This window comes from Sorex araneus, chromosome 4 (genome assembly GCF_027595985.1).
Source record: "Sorex araneus isolate mSorAra2 chromosome 4, mSorAra2.pri, whole genome shotgun sequence".
Taxonomy (NCBI): Eukaryota; Metazoa; Chordata; class Mammalia; order Eulipotyphla; family Soricidae; genus Sorex; species Sorex araneus.
Window position 1 is genome coordinate 98,748,265 of NC_073305.1, and position 15,885 is coordinate 98,764,149.

The 15,885-nt window shown below is 35.9% G+C and overlaps 1 protein-coding gene across 1 annotated transcript in view; it reads right to left on the reverse strand.

Annotated features, from left to right (window-relative positions):
• COL9A1 (collagen type IX alpha 1 chain) overlaps window positions 1–15,885 on the reverse strand; it is a 102,302-nt gene that overhangs the window by 40,591 nt on the left and 45,826 nt on the right. The window contains exons 18-25 of the mRNA XM_004605885.2: window positions 14,517–14,570; window positions 12,636–12,689; window positions 7,761–7,814; window positions 3,125–3,178; window positions 1,070–1,123; window positions 879–932; window positions 707–760; window positions 250–303 (exon numbers count right to left, since the gene is read on the reverse strand). Coding sequence (XP_004605942.2) covers window positions 250–303; window positions 707–760; window positions 879–932; window positions 1,070–1,123; window positions 3,125–3,178; window positions 7,761–7,814; window positions 12,636–12,689; window positions 14,517–14,570 — 432 coding nt within the window. The remainder of the gene's footprint in view (window positions 1–249; window positions 304–706; window positions 761–878; window positions 933–1,069; window positions 1,124–3,124; window positions 3,179–7,760; window positions 7,815–12,635; window positions 12,690–14,516; window positions 14,571–15,885) is intronic.

Below are 15,885 nucleotides of genomic sequence, written 5' to 3' on the forward strand. Positions count from 1 at the left end.
GAGAAGGAACATTGAGTGAACTAAAGTGTGAAGAAAGGCGGAAAATAGTTTATATAGCTATTACAGAAATAATTCAGTAATTATTTGGGGGAAGTTCAAAACTCTCAATGTAAAAACTGCATAAAAGGTGAAATTAAATATCTTATCTTCCCCAGTATTTATTAAATCACTTAAACGTTTGTCCCACAAAATCCCCATCTTCAAAATTCATATGCAAACCAATAAACATTTAAAAAATGAGATACTTACAGGTAACCCCTGTGATCCTGCATCACCAGGAAGCCCAGGTTTCCCTGGCTCACCCTGAAAAACAAGGTTTTATTGTATCATTGAACCAGCATAAAGGGTTACAGTTCCTTGAAGAAAAAGACACAGGCCTTCAAAATCACCCAGGTGCACTTTTATAATGTGACTCATTTCAAGGCAGGGTGGGATAAGATTTAAGTCATACATTCATCCAAAGTATGCAATTGCCTTCAGCTTAGATTCTCCAATGGGGCAATTTTCCTAAAGTCCTGAAACCAAGCAAATATAAGCCGTCTAATAGGCATTTTGAAGTGACATTGACTTGAAAAATTAAGAAGGGGAAAAAACCCACAACCAGCTATATAAATCTACCAGCAAGGCTTTAGTAATGGAAATACTGTGACTGGTTGGCCAGGGCAAAGAAGGCCCCATTCACTCTTAGATGAAACTGTACAGTTACCTTTGTTCCAGGCATTCCAGGTATTCCATCACGACCGTCCACACCTGGCAAGCCCTAAAGACACACAAAGAAATACACTGTCAAGCACCATCACATTCTGCTCTTTTTTTTTTTTTTACAAATGAATACTCATTTTGAAAAATGAGTTAGGTAACTACAACTCAGGACACACCGTATCTCCTTTAGACCCAGGAAGGCCTGGAATTCCTCTGGAACCTTGGGGTCCCTGTAGGACAAGCAGAAATGATAAGACAGGTTCAGATGAACACAAAACTTAGGACGTTGCCAAGAGATTAGCAGAATCAAGAGATGCCATTAAAAAAAAAATGGTACTTGGGTAGATGAAAGGTAATGTGAACTCACTTTATCTCCCTTCGGACCTGCTTCTCCAGGAGGTCCTCGTTGACCTTGATCACCCTGTATTAAATTGAAATTTTGTTAATGTAAGCAAAATTTACTTATTTATAACCTTTTTAAAATCATAAGATACCTAGGCCAAAAAGTAGAGTGTTTGCCTTGCACATGGCTATCCTGAATTCAATCCCAGGCATCCGTTAAGGTCTGCCAGGAGAGGTTTCTAAGTACAGAACCAGGAGTAGTCCCTGAGCATCCCTGTGTGGGGCTCAAAAGCAAAACAAAATATTTCATAAAATACCCACTTATGTTACCTAATAATTCATGTCACATATGTTCCTTTGTCCCACTGACTTTATCATGTGCACACAAGCTCAAGAAAACTTGGTATAAAATTGTATTGGCTTCAGCTTACTCTTTCAAGTTCTTGCTCTGGCTTGATTGCTCTCCCCCCACCCCCCACCCCACTTTTTGGGTCACATTCAGCGATGTACAGGGGTTACTCCTGACTCTGCATTCAGGAATTACTCCTGGCAGTGCTAGGGGAATTCTGGGAATCGAACCCAGATTGGCTGTGTGCAAGGCAAATGTCCTACCCGCTGTGCTACAGCTATAGCTCCTTGATTACTTTTTAAATTTTTTAAGCCCATGTTTTTCTCTCTCCTCCCCCCCTCTCTCTCCCTCCTTACGCCCCTCTCTCCCTCTTTCCTTCTCTCTTTTATTTGGATTTGGTGAGATTGTTTCTTTGGAGGGAGGTTGTTTTCTAGTCTGGGGGCCATACCTGGTGATATTCCTGGTGGTGTTTGGGGGACCATATGGGATGCTATGGTTCAAACCCTTGGTGGGCCATATGCAAGGCCAGCACCCTACCCACTGTACTACCTCTCTAGCCCAGGACCATGTTCTCTCTTGAACATGTATTCCTCTTTCTCATCCCTCATGTCTTTCTCATAAATTTTATTCAATAAAAATTGTCTTTTTTCAATTAAAAAATGCATTGGCTTCAAAATTGACATTGCCAAAAAAATATTTGAGGCATAGGTGTCTTTTAATTTTAAATGCATGGTCCTTTAATGTTCTTTGGGTACGTACATGTAATAAAATTAAGATTCCCACAGTAGGTAGCTTTGTCTATGAATAAATAATTATGTCTACAGATCAACTAGCTTCATTCACTATTATGGTGAGTTGAGGTCTGAATTATGCCAACCTTCTCATTTTCTGACTTAATTCCTCAGCCAATTAATGGTTTTTACCCAAATTATCCAGCTAATGTTGATCTATGGTACAGGTAATAACAGATGAGAGAATGTGTCTTCATAAAAGATAGTTTTTGTTGGACTGTTCAATTACTCTAAAACCTCACATGACTCCTGCTGCAACTGAATCAGCTCAAATGATATAGATTGACATTAAACAGTTTATAATGTGGCTCAATCTAACCTACTCAATTTCAAATCTTCTCAATACAAATTCCATGTAGTAACAGCCCCTAAGACAGCATCCCAAGCACCCCAACAGTGACCAGCCTAGCCTTCCCAACCGAAAACAACTTTCCTGACCAACCTCTCTAAGATCCTTTTGCACAAACTCTCTCAACAAGCGATCAATCTAGCACTTCACATTGTAATGTTTTCTAAAAAGGCTTGAGACAGTCTATAATATTAACATGGTTAACACAAAATTAAAATATGGAAAAAATAATCAGAAATCATATATAGGAAACAGATAGACATATTAAACACTTTGAAATGAGACAGGTATTGTAACTTCACATCCTGTCAAATAAAGTAGAAGAAACATACAACTATAATCTGGCTTCACTTATGAGAGAAATAATAAATAATAATAAATAAATAAATAATAAATAATAATAGCAAATCACAAAACATTTTCTGTACTCAAGAAAGAATTGTTCATCTGAATTTAAACTTATTTAATAAACATAATTAATTTTCCACTTTTATTATCATATGTAAATAGCACACTACATATAGTAGTAAAAGAATCCATTTCCTTTTTAAAAAGTCTGTTACTGAGTCTTCTAGAAGGAAAACTACTCACAGGTGCACCAGGAAGACCTCGGGGCCCAGGTTCCCCATCGAAGCCCCGAGCACCCTGAAGAAAATGAAAAAGACATAAAATAAAAGTGAGACACCACATGTGCTATGGGCTGCATTAGTCTTTCCAGAAAAGTTTAGTAATGAGATAAAATGATAATTTTGTGTTTTTACTACATAGTCTTCACCAATGAGCCCAAGGAATATGTCACCAGATGCCTCAGTTCTGAAAAATACTAGTTGATGTCTTTTTACTACACCACAGGTACCTAAACTCAATCTTTAACACCATTTTGAACATTTTAAGTTAACCCAGTATCCTTTCTCAATTGCTATAAAAATCATTGGTACCTATGAAAGAATGTGACAAACCTACAGGAAGCAGTTTGGTAACCACTCCACAGTTCCCATGAAATTTAATACTGGTAAAGACCTAGGAGTTTCCCAAACATCAGCCAAACTCTGCTGCTACAGGAAGGATTTCTGAAATTCTAGATTTCCACCACAATCTAGAATCAGAAGTCCAACTGTGTGCTTCAAAACTGTAATTAGGATGTGAGCATCCTCTCCTTGGTACCGGGGAGATGTTAAATCTCTTTTGTGTAAAGCAGTCAATTTATTTGCTCATCAATAGAGCCACCCTGCAAAGTGATGGCTGCATAAGAATGGCAGAATTTTTAGAATGAATTATCTTGGAATTATCTCTGACTTGGTTATATTCTACACATTTTACCTCCCAAGTTTTACTGTTAGAATAAAAATGTGTTTTTCAATGAAGACAATTTCTATTAGCGCATTCTACATAGAAAAAGTACAACTTCCCTCTTTACACTATTTTTTCACCTACTAAATAAATGAGAAGACAGAAGAGAGAAACAGAACTGGACAGGCTGTGTCCTAATGAACAGGGCTGCAGTGGAGAGATGATAAAATTAAAGGGAAACAGTCAAAAGAATATTGGGTAATTTGTCATGCCAAGAAAACCCACTTAACTGTGTCTGTAGTAAGAATTAAAAACTATTTAAAATTTTTACAGAAGATTCAGACAGGAAGAGTCAAAGAAAGAACACAATTGAAGCAAAGGTACCACACAGCCTAGAAATTCTTTCATCTCTAAAACCAGAACAAGGTGCAAGGCATTCACAGGGAAGAAGCGGTTTAGAAGACCCTTAAAAGACCTTGAATTCATCATTCACCTTGCATTGTGCCAGGGAGCGGCCTTTGCATTATAGAAGTGGCTTTGATGCTTTCTCTCTGACTGCAGTTCAGCATGAGCTCAGACCGAAACTGCTGTTACTAGGTAACCACTCCATGGGTCTGAGTTCATGAGAAAAGCCATTTCTTCCTATTGAAAGCAATTTGACAGAAATAAGAGGAAATGAGAAATTTTGAAAAATACCAAGTAGAAAAATACCTCAAATAAAGAACATATCAAGAATAGTAATTGGTTCCAAAGAGTCACGTAGTTGGGGGGATTATTTAAATCCAGAAGATGCACAGGCTTATGTATCAGCAACTACAAAATTAATGGATTTTATTCTTTAATAGCAGAAGATATAACAGAGATTACTATTTCATTTAACCAGTATATAGACATACAAAAGAATGCAATGTGTTTTTAAAAATATGGTGCTTGATAAGAAACGACAATGTTTGAAAGGGGGAATGCCTAGACCACCCTTGTCCCCACTATATAGGGAGAAGGACAAAATAGGAAAGAAATTGAGGGAGGAAGAAAAGTTGGACAGGAAGCAACCAGGGCAGATGTCAAGGAGATCTGAGTACATCAGTGGTGTAAAGAAGTGGTACCATTAATACCCAAACCACAGAGTCAACAGCACTGAAAACAAGAGATTCAAACTTCAACAACCAAGCTTTAAGAGGTGCCTATCAGCCCTGCAGGTTGGGAGGGCAGGGTGGGGGGCATGGAAGCCTGAGAATCCTGGTAGAGGAAAGAAGACATTGGTGGTGGGATTGGTGCTAAAACATATATGGAATACTGTAGGACTGAAATCCAATCACGAACAACTTTGTAAGGGTCTATTTCAAAGTGCTTCAATAAAAAGTTTTAAAATATATATATGTCTAAAATCCATCTATAAAGAACTTTGTAAATTATGGTGGTTTAAGAAAAATAAAAATTTTTAAACCATGCTTTTAAAAAGAAATATTCTTAAAGGAAATGGAAGAGCAAAGGCAACAGAATGAAAATAAAGAGCCTTTATATAGAAGAAATAAAGTGGCTTAAAATTGAAATAAAAGCACTTCCTTCAGTTTGGGATGCCTAACTTTCCTTCAGGTCAAACTCCACTAGATCACCCGCATCCCAATTCTCCATGCATAATCTCTCTTTTACTTTACAGCATTCCAAACCACGGTTGCCATTACCTTCTTTAGGCATAAATTTCCTATAGTTAGGGGGCTTTCCTCCTCCTCTCTTACTCTGTCTCTGTCTGTCTCTCTCTCTCTTTCTCTCTCTCTCTACATTCTCCTTAGAATTAGTATTCCCCTCAAAACTACTTTACTGCTAAAAAAATTAATAATAAACAAAAGCATTATTTATAAAAGAATTTCTCACTCACAAAATAGTGCACTTTACAATTTTTTTAATTTAATTTACTGAACACATACAACATGCAATTTATTCTTATTTAGTTGTTAATAAATGACTCCATCCTTCTGTATTAGCCCAATTAGTCAAAGAGGTGCTAAAGATGAGTTTAACATTTAAACTCTCACCACACTCCATTGAGTTTCAACAGATCATACCTCTCCTTTCCTTTCTATGGTCAGAGTCCTATGGGTTTGTTTTCACCAGATGTTGTCTATTCTCTCCATTGTTTCTTTACATTGCACAGATGAGTGAGATCATCTATTATTTGTCTTTCTCCTCTGGATTTATTTTAGTTAGTTCGACAACTTGTAATTTCATTCATGATGTTGAAAAAGAAAGATTTTATCTCTTCTTAGAATTGCATGGTATTTTATTGTGAGTATATACTGTGAGAGTTTAACATTTTAGCGAGCAAAGATACTTAAAAAAATAATTTCTAAAACCTACAAATTGACTTGCTCCACATACTTTTTAGTACTTGGTAGCCATTTTCTTAAAATCTAATAGAGAAGCTATATCCATCCCTATACAAATATATAGAGACAGAAAAATATTCCTGTTATGCATAGTGACCAATCAGATTTGCTTTGCTTTTGATATATTCTCCCGTTGGACTGGAGCGAGAGCACAGCGGGAGGGCGTTCGCCTTTCACGTGGCCAACCCGTGTTCGATTCCTCCGCCCCTCTTGGAGAGCCCGGCAAGCTACTGAGAGTATCGAGCCCACACAGCAGAGCCTGGCAAGCTAACCGTAGCATATTGGGTATGCCAAAAATAGTAACAAGTCTCACAATAAATGATATAAATGATGTTACTGGTGCCCGCTTGAACAAATCAATGAGCAACGGGATGACAGTGACAGTGATATTCTTCAGTTAAGCATTGTCCATCCTCCATGCTCCACTAAAACAATGGCAACACCTCATGCTTCTAGATCATCTGCCTTGCTAAGCCCTGCATCCTTCTTTTTTTTTATATTTATTAGGGTTTTTTTTTTTTTTATTTTACTGAATCACCGTGAGACAGTTACAAGCTTTCATGTTTGGGTTACAATCTCAAAATGATCAAACACTCATCCCTCCACCAGTGCACATTCCCCACCACCAAAATCCCAGGTATAGCCGCCTTTCCCACCCTCCCCCTGCCTCTATGACAGACAATATTCCCCATATTCTCTACTTTTGGGCATTATAGCTTGCAACACAGACACTGAGAGGTCATCATGTTTGGTTCATTATCTACTTTCGGCATGCATCTCCCATCCCAACTGGTTCCTACAGTCATAATTTTCTTAGTGATCCCTCCTCTATTCCATCTGCCTTCTCCCCTCCGCTCATTAAAGCATTAAAGCTCTGCATCCTTCTAGCACCATCTCTTTCCTGTGTCTTTTCAAGTGCCCTACAGATTAGACATTGTTTTGTATTTCTTTCTTCCCCTCACTTGTCTTCAAATTTATGTCCCTCTTGTTTGTATTATAATGTCTGCTAGTTTCTTCCAGTAAAGAGTAAACTCAGTGAAGAGTGGAGTTCTCTATGATATTCCCCAAGCATCTTCCAGAGTGCTTGACATGCAAATTCTAGTAGAATCTGGCATCTGAGGCCAGGCTAAAGACAGGATAGTTGGTGAACTCTAGTCCCAACTGTCTGACTCTTATGAGGATTTGGCAAGAGAGCCAGAATGGCTCTGGTTTCTTGGGTTTTGTCCTCTTTTCTCACTTTACTTCTTCCTCACCATCCTACCCTGTCCTTGCCTTGCAAACTGAGTGCTGTGACCATGCTATTAAACTGTCAATAACAATAAAAAGAAAATAAAACAGCCATTTCCTCTTATTTACTCATTATAATTTAAAATATAACCTACATATCACATATGTAACTTTTTTCTATCATCTATATTTATAACATGAATGTGAGAAATTAACCAAATAGCTACAAATTACCTCCCCCTAATATAAAAGCAGTCTGCTGAAAATAAGACAATGGTTAAAATTTGAATTCTGATTTATCATTATCACTATTATCCTCTTACCTTTTCCCCTTTGTCCCCAGCTATGCCAGTGATGCCTCTCAATCCTTGAGATCCCTAGAAATAGAAAGGGAAAAGTGAATGGTCTTAGTTGGAGTGTACATTCTTTCATTGCTTCACATAAGCTAATCATTAAGAAGGATGCTATTATAACCAAAGAATACTAAATATTAAAACATTAAACTTTGGTGATGGTGGTCAAATAATTGTGTGACTCAAAACCATAAATGTTAACATAACTATGATTCTGGCACATGATCTTGGCCCTCTTGAGATGGACATAATAATATTGCACTATTCTGAGAAATCAGAAATTAAAAAAGAAATAGTTATAGTATATAAATAAAATTTTATAGTTTAGAAAGAAAAATGCAAGGATAATTCTTCTAATGTCAAAAACCCTTTCAAAACTGTGAAAATTTTTGACCCGCCCACAGAAACATAACTAGACATAAAATCTCCAAAACCACTTGTAGTAATTATTCATTGCACTATTTATCTCATAAAGGTCATTCTGAATTCCAATCCGGGGCAGTGGTAACATGATTTAGGATTATCTACCCTGTACCATAATTCACAATTCAAAGGCACGTGGGTAATTCTACACAATAAAGTTGTGGAGTAAAGTTTCTAGGATCCTTTCACATCAAGAGTTGCCAATCTGTCTCTCTAGTCCCACAGCAGTAGAAATCCAGAAACGGACAGCATTCATGGAGAGCTGAGCACCAGCCTGGGGGTTCCCTGGGGTTCAGCAGTGGGTGGATGACTCATCAGGAAAGAGGGATAGCTTCTTCTGACAGAATTTCAAAGTAACTCTCAGAATAACTAAAGATAGAACATTTAGCCATGTTTTTCCTTTTTTGTCCTCCCTTGGAGAAAATGGGGCTATTCCAAGGCTAATCCTGCATCCCAATCTGTGTCAAGTTCTGTCTAGGTAAGTGAGGAATCACATGAAGTTCAAATGGATGGGATGATTCAGTTGAGGATAGCTACCTAGGATATGTGATGTGAGAAGTCACTTAAGAATAAAGCTGCTCAAGGGTGCAAGGTGGGCCCACTAGGGATGGGAGATACAGGTTGAAAATAGACTATAGACTGAACATGATGCCTACTTAATACCTCTATAGCAAACTACAACACCCAAAAGGAGAGAGAGAGAGTGCAAAAGGGAATGCCCTGTCACAGGAGTGAGGTGGAGTGGAGGGGACAGGGTGGGAGTGGTGGGAGGGATGCTGGGACCATTGGTGGTGGAAAACGGGCACTTGTGGAGGGATGGGTACTCGATCATTGTATAACTGAAACACAAGCATGAAAGTTTGTAAGTCTGTAACTTTATCTCACGGTGATTCACTAATAAAAAATTTTAAGAAATAAATAAAATACATCTCTCAGAAAAAAGAAAAGAATAAAAGCTGCCCTTTCTGAAGATAATTCCACAAAAATAATTCTTAAAATACAAATATATGTATTTTGACTCAATAAATATATGAATGACATGAGAATTCCAAATTTTTTTCTTAAGAAAAATACTTTGAAGGACAGAACTTGTGCATAAAGTTCAAGGTTTTATTTCTGCTATTATAATTCTAAAATATGTTCTACTTTTTTTTTTTGGTTTTTGGGTCATATCCGGCAATGCACAGGGGTTACTCCTGGCTCTGCACTCAGGAGTTACCCCTGGCAGTGCTCAGGGGACCATATGGGATGCTGGGAATCGAACCCGGGTCGGCTTCGTGCAAGGCAAACGCCCTACCCGCTGTGCTATTGCTCCAGCCCCCAAATATGTTCTACTTTTAAAAAATATATTATAATTACATGGTAAGAAATTTTAAACTTTTGGAAGAATTTTGGTCACTTTTATATTCTCTTACTATTTGGGAGTTTAATAAAGAGGAAAGGAAAGGGTAAAGAAAGAAAGTCATTCTTTATACTGTATGCCTACTGGAAATATATTATATAGTTATAAAAAGCTTTTGTAATTTTAGAGTAAATATTATATATTTTATTATTCAGAAATAAGCCTGCAGAGCATTAAAATACTTTTTATAGGGCTGGTAAAATTAGAATAATTAAGGTAAAAATATCAAAAAATCTAATATCTGGTATTATTAACAATTAGCAAGCTCTGTTCACCCATAAAATCACAGTGAACTATATGACTCTTTCCTTATGCTTTCAACCTTTTTATTGACTGGCCTAGATTAAATATTTAACACAGACAGAGTATAAGAATCATGAAAGTCTTCACAAAATAATTAACTAGCAAGCTTATACAATATAGCTTTGTTTGACCAAAAGGAACTTATCAATGTTTTGAAAATAGACCAAGGAAAAGCCCGAGTTCAAACTCTGAAATATGGGATACTTGGTTTAAGCCCCAACCCCAAACTTTTCAATAATTAATTTTTGCTTAATATTTTTGGACCATACCCAGTCGTTCTAGGGCTTACACCTGGCTCTGCATTGAGGGAACACTCCTCATAGATTTTGGGGCCATATGGGGTACAGAGAATCAAACACAGATCTGCTACATGCAAGGCAAGCACCCAACCAAAGTACTAACTCTCTAGCCCTGCCAGTTTTACAGACGCATTTGTATTTAAAAAGAAACTTTTGGGGCATATTCATTACTGCCCCGAAGTTCAACAAGCACTAACATTATTCCACCAATTGATCACTTGGATCATGGGGCAGATGCCATGCTAGAGATCCAACCTGAGTTGGCTACTATAGGCATTTTCCCTAATTTCTGTTTTATTTCTCCAGGTCAAAAACCTTTTTTCAAATAATGCTTGCAAAATCCTATCCAAGGAACTTTGGGGATTTAAAAAAAAAATAACTTTAAGCTACATTAAAGCTACATTACTAAGCTATAATAGTATATATCTCTCACACAACTTATCTCTATTCTCTACCTGAGAAATGTCTAGCTTCTTAATATCTCATATGAAAGGCTCAGGGAAGTCAGGATTCTTAAACAAATACCCTGGACTCCAGATTCCCTCACAATTCCCGTGTGACTTAATAGCTAAGTCCATTCTTCATAAAAAACAATTAGATTGATTCACTATTTCACACCATGTCCAAAAGTTAACTCACCGTGGGTTAATGACTTAGGTGTAAGACCCCAAACTTTCATAAATACATCAAAGAAAAAAAACACAAGATACTGTCTTCAGTGATGTTTTGGTAGTTTAACTCAACTGGCATATTAAAAGCAAAAAAGAAATGAGATTATCAAACTAAACGCTTCTACATGTCAAGAGAAAACAGAAACTATCACTGAAAAAAAAATAGAGAGAATGAGAGGAAATATATCCATGCCATACATCTTCTAAAGAGAAAATAATATAAAATATACATAAATAACTCAAAGTTCAACCACAAGATCCCAAGCTTAGTCAGGTGTTGCTATGGAGGACCCACAAGGTACCACTGAAGCGCCACATCCTTGGGTACTACTACTGAAACGATGACTACTGGGGCCCCTGGTCCTCTGAGCACTACTTGAAAGGCCATTCCTCAAAAAACACTCAACCAAAGAAAAGCGAACAACCCTATAAAAAACAGGGTTAAGAGCTGAGCAGACTCTTTTCAAAAGTACAAAGAGATGGCCAACAGGTATATATGACAGAATGATCAGAATAGATTATCAGGAAAATGCAAATCAGAAGAACAAAATTTCACCTCATCCCAGTGAGAATGACCAAAATCAAAAGAAACATGTTCTGGCAGGGATGTGGGGAAAACGGAAATCTTATTCACTCTTGGTGGAAATTTAAACTGGTTCAGATTCTGTGAAAAATAGCATGGAGATTTTTCAAAATGTTAAAAATAAAAATGTAAACTGGAAATTCCAGTCCTAGGTTTCTATTCCAGGAAGACATAAACACCCTGAGAGAAAGATTCATATACACCTATGTTCAGTACAGTCTATCTACAATAGCCATGATCTGGAAGCAATCCAAATGCCAACAACAGATGAACAGGTGAAAAGAAGTTGCAGTTTCAGTATATATTCACAATAAAATACTATGAAATTCCAAGAAGAGATAAAATCCTTCTTTTTCAACATCATAAATGAGACTACAAGTTGTCAAACTAAGTAAAATAAATCCAAAGGAGAAAGACAAATAATAGATGATCTCACTCATTTGTGCTATGTAAAGAAACAATGGAGAGTATAGACAACATGTGGTGAAAACAAACCCACAGGACTCCAACCATAGAAAGGAAAGGAGAGGTATGATCTGCTGAAACTCAGTGGAGTGTGGTGGACAGATACTGGTACTTTGGTGGTGAGATTAGTATGATAATATTATATTCTTGCAAACCAATGTTGCCAAAAAAATTACAAAAATAAAGAGAAAATTTATCAAAGAAAAAAACTTAAAATATATGTATCACCCTCTCATGCCAAATTTTTGCTTCCTGGGTGTCTGATCCTGAAATCTAGTAAACCGGTATAGTTAATTAGATAGAACTTGTTTGTTTAGAAAAATAAAATGCTTGGGGGATGGAGCGATATAGCACAGCAGGTAGGGTGTTTGCTTTGCACACAGCCAACCTGGGTTCGATGCCAAGCATCCCATATAGCTCCCTGAGCACCACAGGAGTAATTCCTGAGTGCAGAGCAAGGAGTAAACCCTATGTATCACCGGGTGTGACCCTAAGAGGAAAAAAATAATGCTTTAATGTGGACATGATGTGGACCTATTCTTACTGTGAAAAGAAAAAAAAAAGATAACAATCTCCCAATATGACTTGGTAGAAAAACAGATTAATACTATTTATCTAAATGCTAAATAGAATATATTTCAAAAGAAATGGGAAAAAATCTGTATATCCTGATTAAATATTTTTTTAAAAATACTTTACTGGAGGTCCTTGAGCTCCAACTTCTCCTGGTTCTCCCTGGTCACCTTCTTCACCCTAGAAAGCAACAGAGAAAAGCACTCCAAATGTTATTCTAATAAAATAAACATAGGAATAAATTCAGAATAAATCAGTGAACTCATTTGCATTCTCAAAAATATTGTGGTGCACTTTAAAACACTGTTTTAAATGAGTTGAGTAATCCATATTAATTATAGAACTCTTAGAAAGTAGAAAAAAGTTTACCAATAATGTCACTCAAATCTAACCATTATATTATAAATAAGTTAAATACCATCTTATACAAGTTATTATAGAGAACAGGGTAAGGCAAAGAGAGGGACGGAGGAAGAGGAGAGAGAATGGAGGAAGAGGAGGAGGAGGAGAGAGAGAGATACTTCATGTATCACATATGTGTCTGCAGTGGGAAGAGTGCATTAATAAGAAAATGTGATCAAATTATGACTATTTGTCCAGTAACTACAATTGTGACTTTTATTTTTTAACTTATATAATTATTTTTGCATTTATGAGATTTAAAAATATAGCTAGCCTTTTTATGTCTTTTCTGTCTTATATTTAGATTTCACTCATAGAAAATGCTCTCCAACCCCCAAGTTAATCAATATTTATCTATATTTCTCCCAAAGTTTTAGTTAATTCCTTTAACATCATTTTTTATTGATAGTTACTCATCCTTTATTAATTTTTTAAAATTTTTCCTAAATGGTTACACTTCTAGATGAACTTCAAAATTTTTGACTAAGTCTTCACAAAAATACTAGTTGTTTTATATTTGTATTAAAATCAATATGAAAAATAGAATATTTACAATATTAATTAATTATATTTAATGTATATCCCTATGTAGTCGAATACTTTTCATCAATTATATGCTCATTTCTTCATATAGGATTTTAATTACTTGCTTGTTCTAAGGCATTTTGACTATTTTGTTGCTATTGATGATGCAATCTTCCACTATGTTTTCCCCAAATGGGCATTTCCTTTTCCTTTTTCTTCTGCTTTCCAATTAACTTTCATACTTTCAGAAATGAAAACACTTTTGCAAATCATCTAATACTTGACTTCCAAAGGAAAAAGACTAATCTTTTCTCACTACACAATGAAAATGTAAGACATAATAAACAAAGTATAGAGAACCCAATAGGGTTCTTTTTTAATATAAAAGAATATTTTGACTTTGTAAAATATTATAAAATTAAGAGATGAAAAATTATTTAACACTGCGGATGGAAAAAGGGCAAAGATCATCTTACTTTATATTTCAGACTTGGTGTTACAAGACATGCCAGCCCTATTGCAAGTTCTGCTGAGCACTCCATTTTTTTTGTATACATAATATTCTAAGTCCTCTTGCTAGTTTCTAGATTACTCAAAAACTATATTGAAATAAGGCCAGAAGCAAACAGATAAATTAGTTCAGAACTTGAGAAGCTATAATCCAACTACCAACTTTTCTGTTTGCTAGTCTCAGCAACACTTGTCATAAAATTTTACACTTGTCATAAAATTTTGTTTAGTGGAGTAGAACAAACCAGATGAATTTGACTATCAAAAACATTTGACTATCAAAAGCATCAAGAAAAAAAATGCTGAGTGTGATTGATTTGAAAAGGAATGCAAGGGTAGCAATACAGTAAAAAATGAAATTGTACAGTACTCTGCATTTTTGTAATTGAATGGTTTCTTGTAAGTATTCTGCTTAGTCAGAATGTTGATACATCTACAGATGAAAATTGTCAATAATCATTTGAAAGGAAAAGCCTAAGTATTCTTTCTGATGCCTTAAAATTCCTTTTAATAAACCTGATCACTATTGACTAACTACATCTTACCCACTAAACATTAATTTCCCCTTACCTTATGACCTTGTCTTCCAGGTTCACCAATTTCTCCTTTAGCCCCTTTATGGCCCTAAGAGTGCAAACATAAATAAATTCAATTAATAATTGCATTTGGCTATACAAGAAAGTGGCCAAAGACACATAAAGTCATCACAAAGCTCATAAAGTGAGCATGCTTCTTTAAAGCTGTGTCAATACGCTAAGAAAAAGGTAATGTCACAAAGAAAATTACTACTTTAATCAATTTTCATAATACTACATGTATTATTCTATATGTATCTATATTAATAGATGTCAGGTTTAGCTAATAGAAGAAAACTGTTCTAAAATAACATCTAATTCAGTCACACAACTCATTGGCATTTGCCTGCTGATTCCGGATATCTTCTTTCTCTAATTTTCCCTCCAGTTGAGTGAAGAGGATTAAGTCTTCTCTAAAATCAGTACCTTACTTTCCAGAGATACCAAGAACTAGCTCAATGGCTTACCTGTTGCTCCTTACAGGCTCCTCTCTAGACAATTATCCTCTCTAGATATGTAGTAACTTTAAAAGATACAAAGGATAATAACTGAAGGCAGGAAAAGAAAATCCTTATCTCTTTTGTTAGGTTGACATTTTCTGCCCTTGATATATGTGAGACTTGTGCAATAATATGAGGCAAATGTGAAATGAATATTCCAAAATTAAATCTATCAAAAATTTTACTCTCAGTGCCTCTCTTGTCAATTAGTGCAAGACTTCCAAAAATAAGACACAGATCCAGGATCAAATCTTTTAAAGCTGTGGATACCTATCAAAACTTATCTAATGTGGGTGGAGTTCATGCCCAATTCAATCAGCTTGATCATTCAGCTGAATAAACAGCAGTGCTCCTACATTAAAAAAACTTATCTGAGGTTGGAGCGATAGCACAGCGAGTAGGGCATTTGCCTTGCATGCAGTCGATATGCAGGTTCGATTCCTGGCATCTCATATGGCCCCCAAGCACACTCAAGAGTAATTCCTGAGTGCAGACCAGGAGTAACCCCTTACCATCGGAGGGTGTGACCCAAAAAACCAAAAAAAAAATTATCTAAGAGAAAGTCATCACTGAAAATCAGTGTTTTGAGACCTTCCAGTTCATAGCAGAATTTTATCCCTCTATATTATTTTATTCAAAAAGACTTTAGACAATAAATAAATAAATAAGACTTTAGACTCATAGACTAGAAAAAGAATCATTCTATCCAGAGTATTGGCATTCATTTTTTAAGTGGAATATTGCAGCGATTATGATGGCAGAAGTAGAGAAAAACACTTTGCAAAGTGCCTTTTCTTGCCTATTTTGTTGCTTTTCCATATTTTTATTTTTTTAAGTGTTTCAAAGCTATTAGGTGTACAATCT